The following is a 14,847-nucleotide window of genomic DNA, read 5'->3' as shown; positions in this document are numbered from 1 at the left end:
ATGAACCTGAGCAAAGTCTCTCAATTATACAAATCACATCTGACTTCTCATGCAGCAACAGCCAAGAGAGGATTGATTTTAAATAAACACAAAACTGATACAAACGGGCAGAAAATCCATCAGAGTTTCTACTGAACAGATTACACCACTGCTGGAAGTCAACAGAAATCTGCTGCAAAGGAGTGCCTCTCCCTTTTGTGGAGTGAAAAGTGGATTAACAACCACATTAATAATACAGCAAAGCAACAGCATGGCCTGACATTCACACATTGTTTAACAACCAGAACATTTTAAACCTGCTGGGCCAGGCTTAGTGCTGGAGGAAACCACAAACAAACTAAAAAAACATTGTCACAATGTGCTTTTTCTGCAAGTGCTGAACCCTTGTTGTGTGAAATAGTTATGATACAAAATGCAGGCAGGATGGTATCAAGTCCAATGTCACTTTTCTCTCCAAGTTTCCTACAAGATGTGGATTCCAATTTGATTTTGAGTAAATACACGCTAATGAGAGCTATAAAAATCTGTATTTGAAACCCAGCAGATGCATGAAACAAGTGCAAGAAAAGAGGCAAAATGGTAAAAGAAAAACCACTCTGAACATGTCCCAGTTTCCACATTTAGAAAGTAGGTCTTTAAACCATCTGTTCCCTGGGAATCTCAAACCCCCAAACCTTCATGGGCACTTGTTACAGTCCAGCACTTCCTGCTCTTCTGGCACTTCCACAGGAATAATTAAAGCAGTTCTGGGAGTGTGGGTCACTAATACAGCTTCAGGAGAGTGCAGTGCACAGTGTTATATCACTGCTCAAAAAAGAAATCAAAACAGCTTTCGTGTTTTGTGCTGTGTGCCTGAACAGTGGGACACAGCTCCAACATTCTGGGAGGGGAGATTTTAGGGAGAAAATCTTCCCTGTGAGGGTGGGGAGGCCCTGGCACAGGGAAGAATTTCTCCCTAAATCTGGGGAGATAGAGAAGCTGTGGCTGCCCCTGGATCCCTGGAAGTGTCCAAAGCCAGGCTGGACAGGGCTTGGAGCAGCCTGGGGTAGTGGAAGTGTCTCTGCCCATGGCAGGGATGGGAGTGGATGGGCTTTAATTCCAAACCTGGGATTGTATGAAACCAGAATTCCATGAAGGAGGGACAACACAGAAATGGACAAGCCCAGAAATGACCAACCCCAGCACTCCAGGGAGGCACCAGCCCTTCAGCTGCACAGAAAACCCCAATTCCATTGTTTTCCTTGAAAACTCTGCTGCTTGAATCCACTCCAACCACCTCCAAGGTGCCTCCGAGCAGCTTCAGGCCAAGAGTCACATTTGGGACACACAATCCAGAAAACAGCTATTTTTATGTATTTCCTAGTGCCAAACCAGATCTATTTTCACAGAAAAAAAATTTCCTTATTTACCACATTCCTAGAAGTACAGGGAGTGGGAAGAGCAGCTCTGACTCCTGATGCCAACGAGTCTAGTGGGTACCTTTCCCTCAGACAGCACAGTAATTTTGGTTACCTTCCCTTGTAAATGTTAGAAAAGTGCATTTTTTGATGGAGAGAGGGAAGGAGGGGAAGGAGGGGAAGGAGGGAGGGGAGGAAGAGGGAGCCTTTACCTGTTTGTGAACTTTTGTAAGTTGTTCCAGGTTGTTCTCAAGAAAGGAAATTTTCTGCTTCTGCGCAGCGCTTCCACCTCCATCATCACTGTCCAGCTCAACACTCTGCACACAGAACTGCAGCACTCAGCAAGGCCAGCACAAACTCAAGGGGAAGCTCAGCTCTTTGGCAAATTTGAGCTCCCCAAAGGCAGAGAAGTCTTACAGAGCCCCAAATTTAAGAGAAATTATTTTAACTCTTGGTTTGATATTTAGGAATCGCATTTCCCCTTACACAAAAAAACCAAGCTATTTTTACTGAAAAATTTTGGGGGGATCCTGAATAGGAAAATCAGGTTATACTAAATAATTTCTGAAGCTCATCATCTTTGAGAATTTTGTAGATGAACTGCACTGGATAAGTTCATTTCCCTGAACCACCAACAGTTTCCTTATCAAATTAGGACCAAATAAAAACTGATAAACATCAGAACAGTTTTAATCTTGTTTCTCACTGCTACTAACAAAGGCATTATCCCATTTTGTAACTGCATGCACTAAAGGCTTCTAGCAAATCACAAGAATACTGCAAAAAAAGGAGAGGATTTGGGTTTAAAAGAGCAGAGTTTTACTTTTTTAACACGGGTGGTAAGATCCTGGACAAACAATTTGCGCAGATTGTGAAGAGTCTGAAGCTCCCTTGCCTGGAATAAAAATAACAAAACAATATTTTTTTAAAAAGCACAAATAACTAGGACATGGTAGATGCTCTGGTGTAAAATCTCTCTGGATTTGAGTCGGTAACAGGAGAAAAGAACTCTGGATTCTCTCTCTAGGAATCACTCTGAATGCAACAAAATAAACCCCATCCAGCCCCAAAACCACACTGAAGAGAACAATTTCTCCAAAATTTGTAAAAAAACCCCACTTTTAAAATTTTAATTTAGGTAGTTCAAAGGTGTTTACTCAAAAATTAAAAGACAAATCACCAGGGTATACAGACAGAGGGGGAAAAGCTGAATAAAGTGTAATTAAGACCTACCACTGTTTCCTCCAGCCCTTTAAGGTCTTCTCTTGCTTGTTCTCTTTTATCATTAAGGAGTCTGGAAAATCACAACATGGAACAAAAATCAGCCATAAAAAAACAGGGGACACTCAAGCAGCATCCACCTGGAGCAGCACATCTGCAGGTGGCAGCAAATTGTACATCTCTAATTCTGCTTTTGACTACCCCAAATATCCAATTTTACCACGTGGAAGGGCTGGTTCACCACCCCCATCTTTGTGTCCACACATGGGATTTTTCTCTTGCATTTCCAGGAAAGGTTTTTACTCAGACATCTGATTTTAAACTCCCAAAAAATCAACAAAACCCCACCAAAAATTCCCAACTTCTTTCATGCTTGGTTTGCTGTGTGTTAATGAATGAGAGATTTAACACTTGCTGGGATATTTTATAAAATTAGAGCTCCAATAAACTCTTCTTGGCAATTATCAAAGGCACTGTTGAAAAGCCTGTGTTATAAAAATAGAGTAATTGGTAATTATTTATCAGTAGTTCCTGCTGACTTTGCCACAGAAATGATATTTTCAGTGTGAATATTCCTACACAAATCCCTCTCCCTAGCACATTTTCCATGGACACAGGAAGAGGTTCAGGGATACCAAGTGAGGAAACTGTGCACTTACATGAGCTTTTCCAGTTTCATTTCTCTTTCCTGGTCCTCAATTTTTAATTTATCATAATCAGCACTCAGCTTCTCCTGTTCCAGCTGCAGCTTCTGGTTCATGCTGGAAATGTGGAAGGAAAAGTCAGCACAGCTCAGCCGGAACCCCAGGAGGAAGGGAGGGCAAATCTCCACCAACAAAATGGGATTGGGCAGAGAAAAAGCAAAGCTGTAACTCTCTACTGAAAAAACCTGGAGGAAATGAAGCATAAAGAACCTGAAGGACATTATTTTAAAATATTGGAGAGCTAAATTCAGTGCTTTGTTTTGTTTGCCTTAAAGGAGGACACAAATTCTTGTTGGCATCTTTCTGCTTTGCTTTCTTGTTTCCCTACAGTTACTCTTTGGCCACACAATAAATGTGATAAAAGAATGTCTAGATTTTAGAAAAAGAATACAGGAGCAAAACATAACAGACTCACATTGGTGAGGAAAAAACATAAAAATGGGTGAGAATGGGAGCTGTTGGAGTCACCCAGACTCTCAGAAGGTCTGGGTCTCAAAACCTTCCTGGGGCTGTGGTTCAGTGGTGCCTGAACTCGATGACCTTAAAGGCATTTCCCAACCCAAAGGATTCCATGATCCTTTAAACCTGCTCTCCTCCAAGCTCCTCTCACCTACTGACCTGCAGGTGCAACGTTAACCTTTTTTAAACTCTCTGTAATTTTATGGTCTTGTTAAAGCTCCCCAATAAAGAATTAGGCACTGTAATCCACCCTGTGAAATAATTACAGGGTTGGCTGCTGCGTGTAAGGACAGAACCTGCAGAGGAACATCAATCAAACCTCACCAAACCAAGCCCAAGCCATGCCAGGACAGAGGAAGGGACGGAGAGGGTGAACTCACTCCCTGATTTCATCGATGATTTTCTGCTTCTCCTCGATCTCATCCCTCAGCCTGGACAGCTGCTTCTGGTGGGCTTCCCTGTGACTCTCCATCTGCTGCTCCAGAGCCTTCTGCAAGCACCAGAGCGGGAATCAGAACAGGGCAGGGACACAGCTCCCCTCAGCAACCTCGAGATTTGGGGGGAAACCACCAAACCCATCCAGGGACTGCTGGCATTTCCTTCTGTAACCACTAAACCCTGTGCCTGCTCATCCAAGCGTTATATTCAGATTTTAGCAACAGATGTACAACAATTGTGACTCATTTTCTTGCAAAAACGCAGGGCTTGGCCACGACTGACACTGATTTTACAGCAATCCTCTCCTATTTCCCCTGTTTATTCACCCAGGAAATACCTGTGCAGCTCTACCTGTGACAGAAATAAACCCCAAACCTCTGAGGTTTGTTTATCCACAGCCCTGCCACTGAAATTGTTATTTAAATTTAAATGCTAGGAGTAAATATGCCTTCAGCAGCAAGAAAAGCTCGATTTATCTCTTTAGATTGCAAACACAAGATACTCTTTTTTTCCTTGGAGCTGTAAGGTACAACCACTTTAATCACAACTGCTTTAATCACTTTACAACTGCTTTAATCACTTAAAATTTTTATAATGGAGGGGAAAGTTCTGCAGCTGGCAAACCTCTATCACTGCCCTTGTAAAACTGTATTTTTCCTTGCCTGCAATTTGCAGCCCCATCAGAACAACTCATTATTGCAGACATTTCTTGGCATTCCAAAGAAAAAATACCAGAAAATGGCTTTATATATTTTATTATTATTTCCAGGAGATAATCAGAATTCCAGCCAAACTTTGGGGAAGTAACCTCTTTTAAAATCAAATTTATAAGTACCTAAATTATATTAACCCCAGCAACCTCATTCACCACTGAGCAAATTGACTTTCAGGAGATCCAGCAGCAAAAAATTAATGTAACACAGAGGTGAATCAATGTAATTTTTGGCCATGTGAACAGGAAGACAAAATTCCACCCCAGTGAAGAATCTCACCAAGAAATTCCCTCAGAATTTCCACTGTGCCAAAATACCTTCATCTCCTCTGCATCCTGGAGTCGTGTCAGGTGCTCCTTCTCCTTGTCCTTGAAGCTGACTTCGTGCATTTTTTCTGTTTAGAGGTGGAGACAGTTTTAATTTTAAATTTTAAATATAAATGTTCAATTTTTAAATAAATTTTATTTTATTCCAGGAGATGCAATAAAGATTCTGTTCTAACAATGCAGGAGATGATAAAAATAATAATAAAAAAGGTCTTGTCCCCACCTCAGAGAGGGAAAATCCCTTGTGCAGAAACCAGAATGATTTCAAGGCTGCATAAATTATAAATTTATATAACCCAGGAGCTTAGCAAAGCTACAAGAACTTCTTGTGATACCTACACATTTTCCACATTAAACTGGAAGGGGAAAACCAAGCAAACCTTAAAAACGAAGTCAGCTGGGAAAGACACAACTTCCCCGTGTGGAACAGGGCAGGGATTTTGCAGAGGGACAACAGAAATTTAGATAAATCTTTATCCCAGAGTTTGACAGAATGTTTAGCAAGACTGATTGGTGCTGTTTGGTAAAGGATTTATATTTTTCACATCATTAGAAGACAAAACTGAGTTTTCTAGGACCGAAATGACGAGCACAAGTCCCAAAGTTGTACCTTGAGCGCGTAGCTTGGCCAGCTCCTCGTTGAGCGAGTCCTGGGACTCCTCCAGCTGCCTCCTCTTCTGCTCCATGTTCTGCATGTAGTCTGTCAGGGATTTGATCTTTGCTTCGTGCTTTAAAGACAAGGGACAGCAGTGAGGTGAGAGGGGCACAGCCGTGCCCCAGGAACTCAGGAAAAACCGTCCCAGATCGAGGAGCCAAACCAGAACACAAAACATTTCCACATCCAGAGGTGGTGACTCGGAGAAGTCACAGCAGAAATCTGGGAAGGAGCCAAGAGGCCAAAGCAGGCTCTGTTTTTAGAGGTCACACTTAGCAGCCCGATTTGGAATTCAGGCAGTAATCCCAAAACATCCCTGGAATGGTGTTAAACACCTCCTGTTGGTGTTGAACCAACAGCAGCAGCTTTTCAAACCAGCTGGCACCAGCCTTGGGGTGGCTTTGGGATCTCCAACCTGCAGAGGCTCAGCTGGACTCTCCCCAGCCACCCCAATGGTTTTGTTCTTGCCAACAACCTTCTGAACTGGAAGGGCTTATGGGTAAATAGAGAAGTTTGTTGTGAAAACACTCAAAATGGAATTAAAATATTCTAATTTGAAGATAAAAATTAAGGTGCTTTCAGGATTATTGCACCTTAATTAAAAAGATTTGAGTAGAACTTAACAAAGACATTCTGCTGAAGGAAAAGGGGCTCTCCCTGCCCCAGGTTTACTTAGGGAATGAAATAGAGGAGATTGGATGATGCCTTTCCCTTCCCATGTCCATGTCCATGCAGGGGAGGGTGTCAGAGCCCCCAGCCCCTCTCCACAGCCAGTCCCTGGCACCCACTCACAACCTCTCCTGCTCTCTGGATTTCTATCCCAGGAAGTTTTCCATGGTATTTTGCAGCTTGCTGCCTCGTTTTCTTGGCAGCACCCACAGAGCAGATCCAGGGAGCTCCCCAAAGGTTTGGTCAGTGATCTTTTAAAGCAATCCAAGCTACCGATTACAGAATCACAGAATGAACCGGGTTGGAAAAGAGATCAACAAATTCATGGTGAGGAAACCACTCCAGGGAGGAATTTCAGTGCTATTCCATAAAACACATCAGCAGGGCATGACCTTGCCAGAGCTTCAGGACACAGCCCCAGGATGTGCTGAAAAACAGGGAGGGGGAGGTGACACAATTCTGCGTGAGGCCAGCCTGTGATGAGCCCCACGAGGGTGGATCAAGCTCTGAGGGATGCCAGCAGCCTCCCAGAAATGCTTAAGAAAAATTCCTGAGAGGGCTTGATCAGAGGTGTTTTGAAACAGCAAAAAGGTTTTAATTAAAGAGAAGATAACAAACCATACTAAACAAAAGAGTAAAAGCCGTGCATGGTGCAGGGAGGTCCCTTGTACCTGCTCAGACACCCCAAAAAGCCCTGAAAATCTCTGTGCTCCCTCAAGTATTCAGTGATCCAGGAGGGGTTTTGGCAAGCTGCCCAATAGAAAATAGCTGCATTTCTTGAGGAACAGCTCAAAGATCCAACAGGTGCCTTTGTCCTGGCATTGGGCTAATTGTGGTGGGAAGAGCACAGGAGTTTCTGGTTCTTCTTCCTTGCCACCAAAGGCCACTTCAGATCCATTAAATGTAGCAAATCCGCTAAGAATCTGATTTGCATAATACATCACAGACAAACAGATAGGGAGGGATAGAAAACCCAATTTTTTCCAATGGATTTCGTGGCAATCTGTTTTACTGGGGGAGATAACAAAGTCTTTAATGAAACAGATCTGTTAACAACGGCTCCTTAAGTTGGTGTAATGAATTAAGGGAAAAGGATGCTATAACACCACATATCAGGTGTTCCTAACATGGGAACACCTGCTGGGGTGCAATAGAGAGGAACCAGAGAAGGGAGAGCAAACAGCAGAACCCCCAAGAGGCGCTTTTGTTTTTCTCCCGGTAGCTTCGGTCGGTCTCGGCTGCCTTGGTTGTTCCTGGCTAGGGGTGCACCTACCCCTGCCCAAGCAACTCCGGCAAAGCTCCCGGGCACAGGCAACACTTAGCAAGCTTAGTTATAGTGATATTCAGCTCTTAGCAGTGATCAGCTCTTTTGCAGTGAGTCTCAGCTCATGAGCTTGCTAAGGTGCCTTGGCAGACACAGGGAGAGAGAGGAGAAGCGCCGTATGGAGTTCCACAGATGAATCTTTATTAGTTTCTTCCATAAAGCTAATAAAGGGGACAGCACTTCTACTGAGCTGGGGGAAAAGTGGGGTTTTTATAGCGTACCGAGGTTTTGAAAAGGGGTCCAATAGTATGAGTCGGGGTAGAAAGTGACCTATTGTCTTACAGGGAGATAAGCGAGGGTCCAAGCGCAGGAGAAGGGTTATTTTGGCCCAGTCACCACGACCAGGCATTTCTGCCCTTAGGTGACTGCCCGCCAGAGAGGCCACCAGGCCTCACTGCTGTAACAAGGCGCCACCGCCCTGCTCCATCAGGCCATTCCTCGCTCCTGGCACTCCCATTCCATGGGAAGGAGGCTGGGGAGACCCCCAAACCCGGGAGAAGGCAGGAGCAGACCCACCTGGGAGATGAGGAGCTGGCAGGCGGCGAGCTCCCTCTCGCTGGCGTTCATCTTCCTGTTGGAGTCCATCTGCGCGCTCTCCAGCTGCTTGCTGCGGTTCACCAGCGACTTCACCTCCGACTTCATCTTGCTGATGTAGAGCCTGGCCATGGTGAACTCCTCCTCGATCACCCCGTTCACGTCTGCCAACTGAGCACACGGGGCTGCTCACTGCCCTGGGACCTCTGCCAGGGGGTTGGGGGGTTCCACAGGACAGGGGGAATTTCAGGAAGAGAGTTTGGGAAGGGCAGATGGGATTTAGGATTGTTCCACAGGCCAGGGGTCATTTTAGGAAGAGAGGTTTGGGAAGGGCAGATGGGATTTAGGATTGTTCCACAGGCCAGGAGTCATTTTAGGAAGAGAGTTTGGAGAAGGGCAGATGGGATTTAGGATTGTTCTACAGGCCAGGGGGTATTTTAGGAAGAGAGGTTTGGGAAGGGCAGACGGGATTTAGGATTGTTTCACAGGCCAGGGGTCATTTTAGGAAGAGAGGTTTGGGAAGGGCAGATGGGATTTAGGATTGTTCCACAGGCCAGGGGTCATTTTAGGAAGAGAGTTTGGAGAAGAGTAAGAATTGTTTCTGAAAACTTAAAACTCATATTTGGAAGGCCAAAAAAATCAGAATTGGGACCTTTCACAAAGCAAAGAGTTTTATTATAATTAACCTGCTGGCTTATTATATTAAGGAGAAATCTTCCTTCAGAATTTTTGATTTGTCCTTTTATCCTGCATATTTTATTTTTATTTATCTTGTATGTTTTGTTTTGCTTTATGTTGTATATTTCACATTTGTGTGAAGGGATATCCTACAGGGATATCATATCCAGGTATTAGGTTGGATATCAGGGAAGGGTTCTTCCCTCAGAGGGTGCTGGCACTGCCCAGGCTCCCCAGGGAATGTGACATTCCCAGAGCTCCAGGAGAGTTTGGATCCCACTCCCAGAGATGCCCAGGGTGGGATTTTGGGTGTCTGTGCAGGGCCAGGACTGGATCCATGATCCTGTGGGTCCCTTCCAGCTCAGGATATTCCACTGAGGAGTTGAACAAACTCTCCCTGGGCAGAAACACAGCTCAACTTCATCTGCTCCCCCTTTTTTTTCCCAGCACTGCCACAGGGAAGGGAACATGTGCTGCTTCTTCTCCCAAAAACCCTGAAAAATGAGATTTCCTCCCAAATTTTCAGTCTGCTCTGCGATTAGACACCCTTGGAGGAGCTGCTAATTGCCAACAAATTTGAAACTCCTCGGTGTGGCCTGATTTCCACTGCCAGCTGTCCCCTGCAGTGCTGACATCTCGGTTCCTACAGAAACTCGTACCCAGCTGCCTCCATTTGCAGGGATCTCCCCTCCCAGTCCCTGCTCCCACGGCCACCAGAGGCTGCTGTGACCTCTCCAAAGCCGGGATCTGCACAGGGGCTGCGTCCCCTGCAGCAGGACAGGCTGCAGCTCCTGCTGACCCACGACAGGCTCGGCAGGACAGCAGCAGAAAGGGAACTAAAAGCAACAAAAATGTCCTGCGAGGAGTTTTCATACATCTCAAAAATGAGCTGAGCCACTTCTAACCACTGCTGATTTTCCTGTGGTTTTAAATAGACACAGATGGCATTAACACCACCAAGGAGATTTGGCAGGCCATGGAAGGTTTCCATCGCTGCCATTTAGCAATGACCAGACAAATTTTTCTCTGAAATCAGCATTTTGTTCTTCTACAAATGTGACAAAGTGAGCAGCCACCTCCTCTACTGTACCCCCAAACCCCAAGAGCCACACAAAGGCAAACCTCAAAGCAGGGCTGGCCAAAATTTGCATCAAATTTCAGGTCAAAACTCGGCCACCTCAGAGGGCAGTTCTGGGAATTCTGAGTCATGCCAGTAAGGAAGGAGTTGGGCTATGTGTGAGTTGTTTTGGGGGGAATCCAGACACCCCATTAATCAGTTCAGTGACTCCCAGATGGGTTCTGGCCCCAAAACCTGAGCTGGGAATTACTGTGAGCCCAGACACTGAGCCTCTCCCAGGCAGACAAAGAGCTCTGCAGTGCCTTCCTCAGCCAGGACTGACACACAATGTCCTGGGGAAAGGACTGCTGGAACCACACATCCCACATCTCCTGATGCTCCCAGGGCTGGAGCTGGGCTGGGAGAGCTGGGAATGTTCCCCTGGAGAAGGGAAGGCTCCAGGGAGAGCTCAGAGCCCCTGCCAGGGCCTGAAGGGGCTCCAGGAGAGCTGCAGAGGGACTGGGGACAAGGGCTGGAGGGACAGGACACAGGGAATGGCTCCCAGTGCCAGAGGGCAGGGCTGGGTGGGAGATTGGGAAGGGATTCCTGGCTGGGCTGAAATTCCCAGAGCAGCTGTGGCTGCCCCTGGAGCCCTGGCAGTGCCCAGGGCCAGGCTGGACAGGGCTTGGAGCAGCCTGGGACAGTGGGAGGTGTCCCTGCCATGGCAGAAGAGCTTTAAGTCCTTTCCAAGCCAAAGCCCTGTGGGGTTCCCTGATTTTCGGGGTGTTTTTCCTGCGGGAGGAGCTGGGGAAAGCGAGCACAGAGCCCACGCACGGTTTTGACGTCGTTGGTGCCGATGATTCCCCCGATCTCGCCCAGATCCTTCAGCAGCAGGTTCAGGATTTCCGTGGCTCTCTTCTTCTGGTGGTTGCTGAGCTCCTGCAACTGGCCCAGCTCCCTCTGGGTCGCTGTCAGGGCGCTCTGGAAAGGTTCAAAAATAAGAATTACCCTCCCCTCTGCACATTTCACGGGGAGTTTTCCTCGTGCCTGCTGGCACAATGTAGTGACACATCCAGTTCCACCTTGGCATAATCCACTTTCACAACTCGCTTGCCACCAAAGGCTACTTTAGATCCATTAAATGTAGCAAATCCGTTAAGAATCTGATTTGCATAATACATCAAAGGAGGTTAATCACAGAGAAATAGGTAGGGAGGGATAGAAAATTCAATTTTTTCCAATGGATTTCGTGGTAATCTGTTTTACTGTGGGAGATAACAAAGTCTTTAATGAAACAGATCTGTTAACAACGGCTCCTTAAGTTGGTGTAATGAATTAAGGGAAAAGGATGCTTTAAGATGCTAAACCAATCTTGATTTGCCTCAGATCCCCTTTTTTTCCTTAAGATCAGGACACATCAGCTGAAAAAGCCGATTAATTTTTTTCCCGACTCTTTCCTTGAGATCCCCTGGCTCCCTGTAAAATCCCAGCTCCGCACACAGAGTCCAGAAAACCACAAAATGCTGCCATTTGCAGGAGGCAGATTTTCACAGCTTTCTTGGCAAAATACAGGTTTTAAATATCCAAAACACAGGATGGCCACTTCTCACATCCCGCTCCTTGCTGCAAGAGCCACAATCTGCCACCAACTTCCACGGAGCAGCTTCTGAATTACCTTAATTCCATTGTTTAATTAAGACAGGGTGGCACCAGCAGGTTTTTGGGAATGTTTAGGGAGCAAGGAGAGAACCCCCAGGATGAACAAGTTGCTCTTACACTTTTCTGGGCCAGCTCATCCGCCAGCTGCTCGTTGGTCCTGGTTTTGTCCTCCACCTCCTGGGATTTCTGGTCGTAATTTACAGCCAGCTCCTCCAGGGCTTGCAGCACCTCCTTCACCTCGTCCTTGGCCGCCTCATTCTCGATCTGCAGCCGGGTCAGCTCCTCCTGGATCTTCTCATAATCCCTCCTGGTGGAGGCCAGGAGCTGGGAAGAAAAGCAGCACTGAGTTGTGGACAGAGCCTGTCGTTTCTCCTAAGTGCTGCTAACAAGAGATTTACAAGTTCTAATATGAATTAATTTTGAGAATGAAAAGTTCTATTACCACCACAATCTATTCTGAGGGTGAAAAACAAGTGCACCTGTAATAACGAGGGATTTGTGCCATGAGAATCAGTAAAGAAAATATGTAAGCAATTCGAGGATAGATAGATTTGATGGATAAGCAGAATGACTTTTATTAACCAATGGAATAATTAACAAAGAAGCTGTTAGCCAATTAAAGCTGCCCACGAGGTTTGTAAAAAGTGTACAAAAGACAGCATGGAGCCATAATAAATGAGATCCTTCTGCAAATTTGATACTGTGTCATTCTGTGTGTCCTGACTGTCTCTACAACAACACTAAGTGACCCAAAAACTCCTTCAAAAGGCAAAACTGAAAGGGAGAAAAACAGGCAAAGAGGGGAAAAAAGGCTGAGCACAAATCCTGTGTGCAGGAGGGGAGAAATCCTGAAAACATCACCAGCTCCAGCACAAAGCAGTTGAAGGAAGCACAAAAAAAAAAAAGCTCTGAACTTGAACAGCAAGAAAATTCTTCACCCAATCCTATTATGACCCAAGACTGAGGCACAGAAACTGATTTTGAGCAGTATCAGAGCTCCAAAGGCGTTTTCTGCCCTCAATCCAGTGCTGCAGCTCAGCCCAAAAAAAAGCCACAAAGTAAAATGTTCCAGCAGAGCTCAGAGCTTTGAGCTGAGCCGAGGGAAAAGGGCTCTGAGACATCCTCAAAGACCTCGTGGCTTGGCAGAAATATTTCGATAAGCAAACCTAAGACGATTATTCTCAGTTATCATCTGAAGGATGATGCTGAGGACAGATTAGCTGCTCCCCTTTGCTGAGGGAAAATGTTAATCTCAGAAGAAAATACTGACTTCACACACACACACTCTCTGGTGAGTGTTTCCAAGCTGCAAAAGTCATTAAATTTTCTCTTTGCACGCTGCTGGGGTTTCAGGGATTGTGGGAGGTCGCTGGCTTAGTCCTGTCCCTTGTCCTTGAACCTCTGCTCAGTGAGATGGGAAAGCCTTGGAAATTCAGCTGTGCTGTCCTCAGCACAGCTGAAAATAAATAAAAGTGACACCTAACATTTACTGCTAATACTGCACTTTCAGGAATAATAACAAAACCAGGGCTTGACATGGCATAAAAGCATCAAACAGGGAATTACACCAGATAAACCCAGGGCAGGGGACAGGAGAGGGCTCATCCTCACAGCAAGGCTGGACTTCCATTCACAGAATTCACTCCTGCCCAAGAATTCAGGATCACAGATCGGTGTAATATTGCAGACAGTGGAATAAAACCTTCCCTGCTGAAGCGTTTGGGGTGGGTTCCACCTGATCTGCCCACCAAGCAGCTGAGTGAGACCCTCAGCAAAAATAAACAACAAACAAAATAAACAACAAACCCACCCCTCTCGAGCAGAGCACCCAAAAAGCAGAATGTCCCACAAGAAACGGTGCTTTTTTTATTTTCTTTTTCCTTTTTCTTTTTTGTTTTTTGGCTCAGGAAAGTTTTTTTTTTTGGAAAACAGGAAAGCAGGCAGGAAGGCAGGCAGGCAGCTCTGGAGGCTGGCACGTGCCCAGAGAGGATTCAGATGCAGGGGAAATTTCTCTCCCTGGAAATGCTGCAGCCTCAGAAGTGCACTCACGTTGTGGAAAAAGCCATTGGCTTGCCAGAGCCAGATGGCATGTAAATATTTAAACAACAAAATAGCTTCAAATTATCCTCCTGCTAAACACAGATGGAACTATTATTTACATTTACTTAAGAAATTTTCTGTGTGAGCATCATCGTCGAGGAGTGGGGTGCATCACCTCCGGCATGAACGAGGAGATTCTGGCTGATACCACGTGCAAAAATGGAGCAAGGTCATCAAAAGCCACCAAAAAATCATGATAAAAATGAGCTTTAAACAAAGGGAGAGGCTGCAGCACCTCATGGGTCTGTCCCACGTGGGGATGGAATATCCAGAATTCCCCAAAACACCCACATAAGCAGCAGCCAGAGGTGAAAATGCACCAAACCCCCCCTAAAAGCAGCCTTATCTGCAGCAGGTCTCAGGTTTATAATTAACCTGCTGGCTTAATCAAGCAGAAATAAGGGCTGGTTAATTAGGGGGGAGCAGAGTGAGGCAGCTGCTGGTGGATCAGTGAGCTCATCGCTTCTCCAGGGGAGAGCAGGGACGGCTGAGGTGGGGAAAAACACCTTGAATAATAAAATATCACCTTCTCCCTCACAGGCAGGAGCTGAGAGGAGGCAGGAAAAGGCTCTGAACAGCATCAGCCACAGAGATTTTGTCATTTAGCAAAGCTGGACCAGGAATTTGGAAAAAAACCGGGAGGGAAATGGACCCTGAAATCCCAATTCATCTTCCAGAGGTGACACTGGAACAGGGAGGGGGAGAAACAATTGTTCCAAACTGGAATTATTATTATTATTATTATTATTATTATTATTATTATTATTATTATTATTATTATTGTGTTGGTGTAGCCACAGGCAGCACTGTGCAGTGCAGGGCAATCAGATCAAGCTGTGGCAAAAGAATGAGGAGCTTCATCTTGGAGTGAAATAAAATAAAATGTAAAAAAAAAAAAAAAAAAAAAAGGTAA

General features: G+C 45.5%; 1 protein-coding gene across 2 annotated transcripts in view; it reads right to left on the bottom strand.

Annotated features, from left to right (window-relative positions):
- The window catches only part of LOC134552390 (kinesin heavy chain), a 48,231-nt gene that overhangs the window by 9,284 nt on the left and 24,100 nt on the right, over nucleotides 1-14,847 (bottom strand). For both annotated transcript variants that reach the window (XM_063401029.1, XM_063401030.1), the window contains exons 13-22: nucleotides 11,952-12,158; nucleotides 11,010-11,156; nucleotides 8,423-8,611; nucleotides 5,869-5,986; nucleotides 5,250-5,326; nucleotides 4,162-4,271; nucleotides 3,278-3,379; nucleotides 2,631-2,691; nucleotides 2,221-2,292; nucleotides 1,610-1,714 (exon numbers count right to left, since the gene is read on the bottom strand). In XM_063401029.1, coding sequence (XP_063257099.1) covers nucleotides 1,610-1,714; nucleotides 2,221-2,292; nucleotides 2,631-2,691; nucleotides 3,278-3,379; nucleotides 4,162-4,271; nucleotides 5,250-5,326; nucleotides 5,869-5,986; nucleotides 8,423-8,611; nucleotides 11,010-11,156; nucleotides 11,952-12,158 — 1,188 coding nt within the window. The remainder of the gene's footprint in view (nucleotides 1-1,609; nucleotides 1,715-2,220; nucleotides 2,293-2,630; nucleotides 2,692-3,277; nucleotides 3,380-4,161; nucleotides 4,272-5,249; nucleotides 5,327-5,868; nucleotides 5,987-8,422; nucleotides 8,612-11,009; nucleotides 11,157-11,951; nucleotides 12,159-14,847) is intronic.

The sequence above is a fragment of the Prinia subflava genome, chromosome 6 (assembly GCF_021018805.1).
Source record: "Prinia subflava isolate CZ2003 ecotype Zambia chromosome 6, Cam_Psub_1.2, whole genome shotgun sequence".
NCBI classification, from domain to species: domain Eukaryota; kingdom Metazoa; phylum Chordata; class Aves; order Passeriformes; family Cisticolidae; genus Prinia; species Prinia subflava.
The sequence above is the reverse complement of the archived record's forward strand: the minus strand, read 5'-3'. Positions and strand labels throughout refer to the sequence as shown.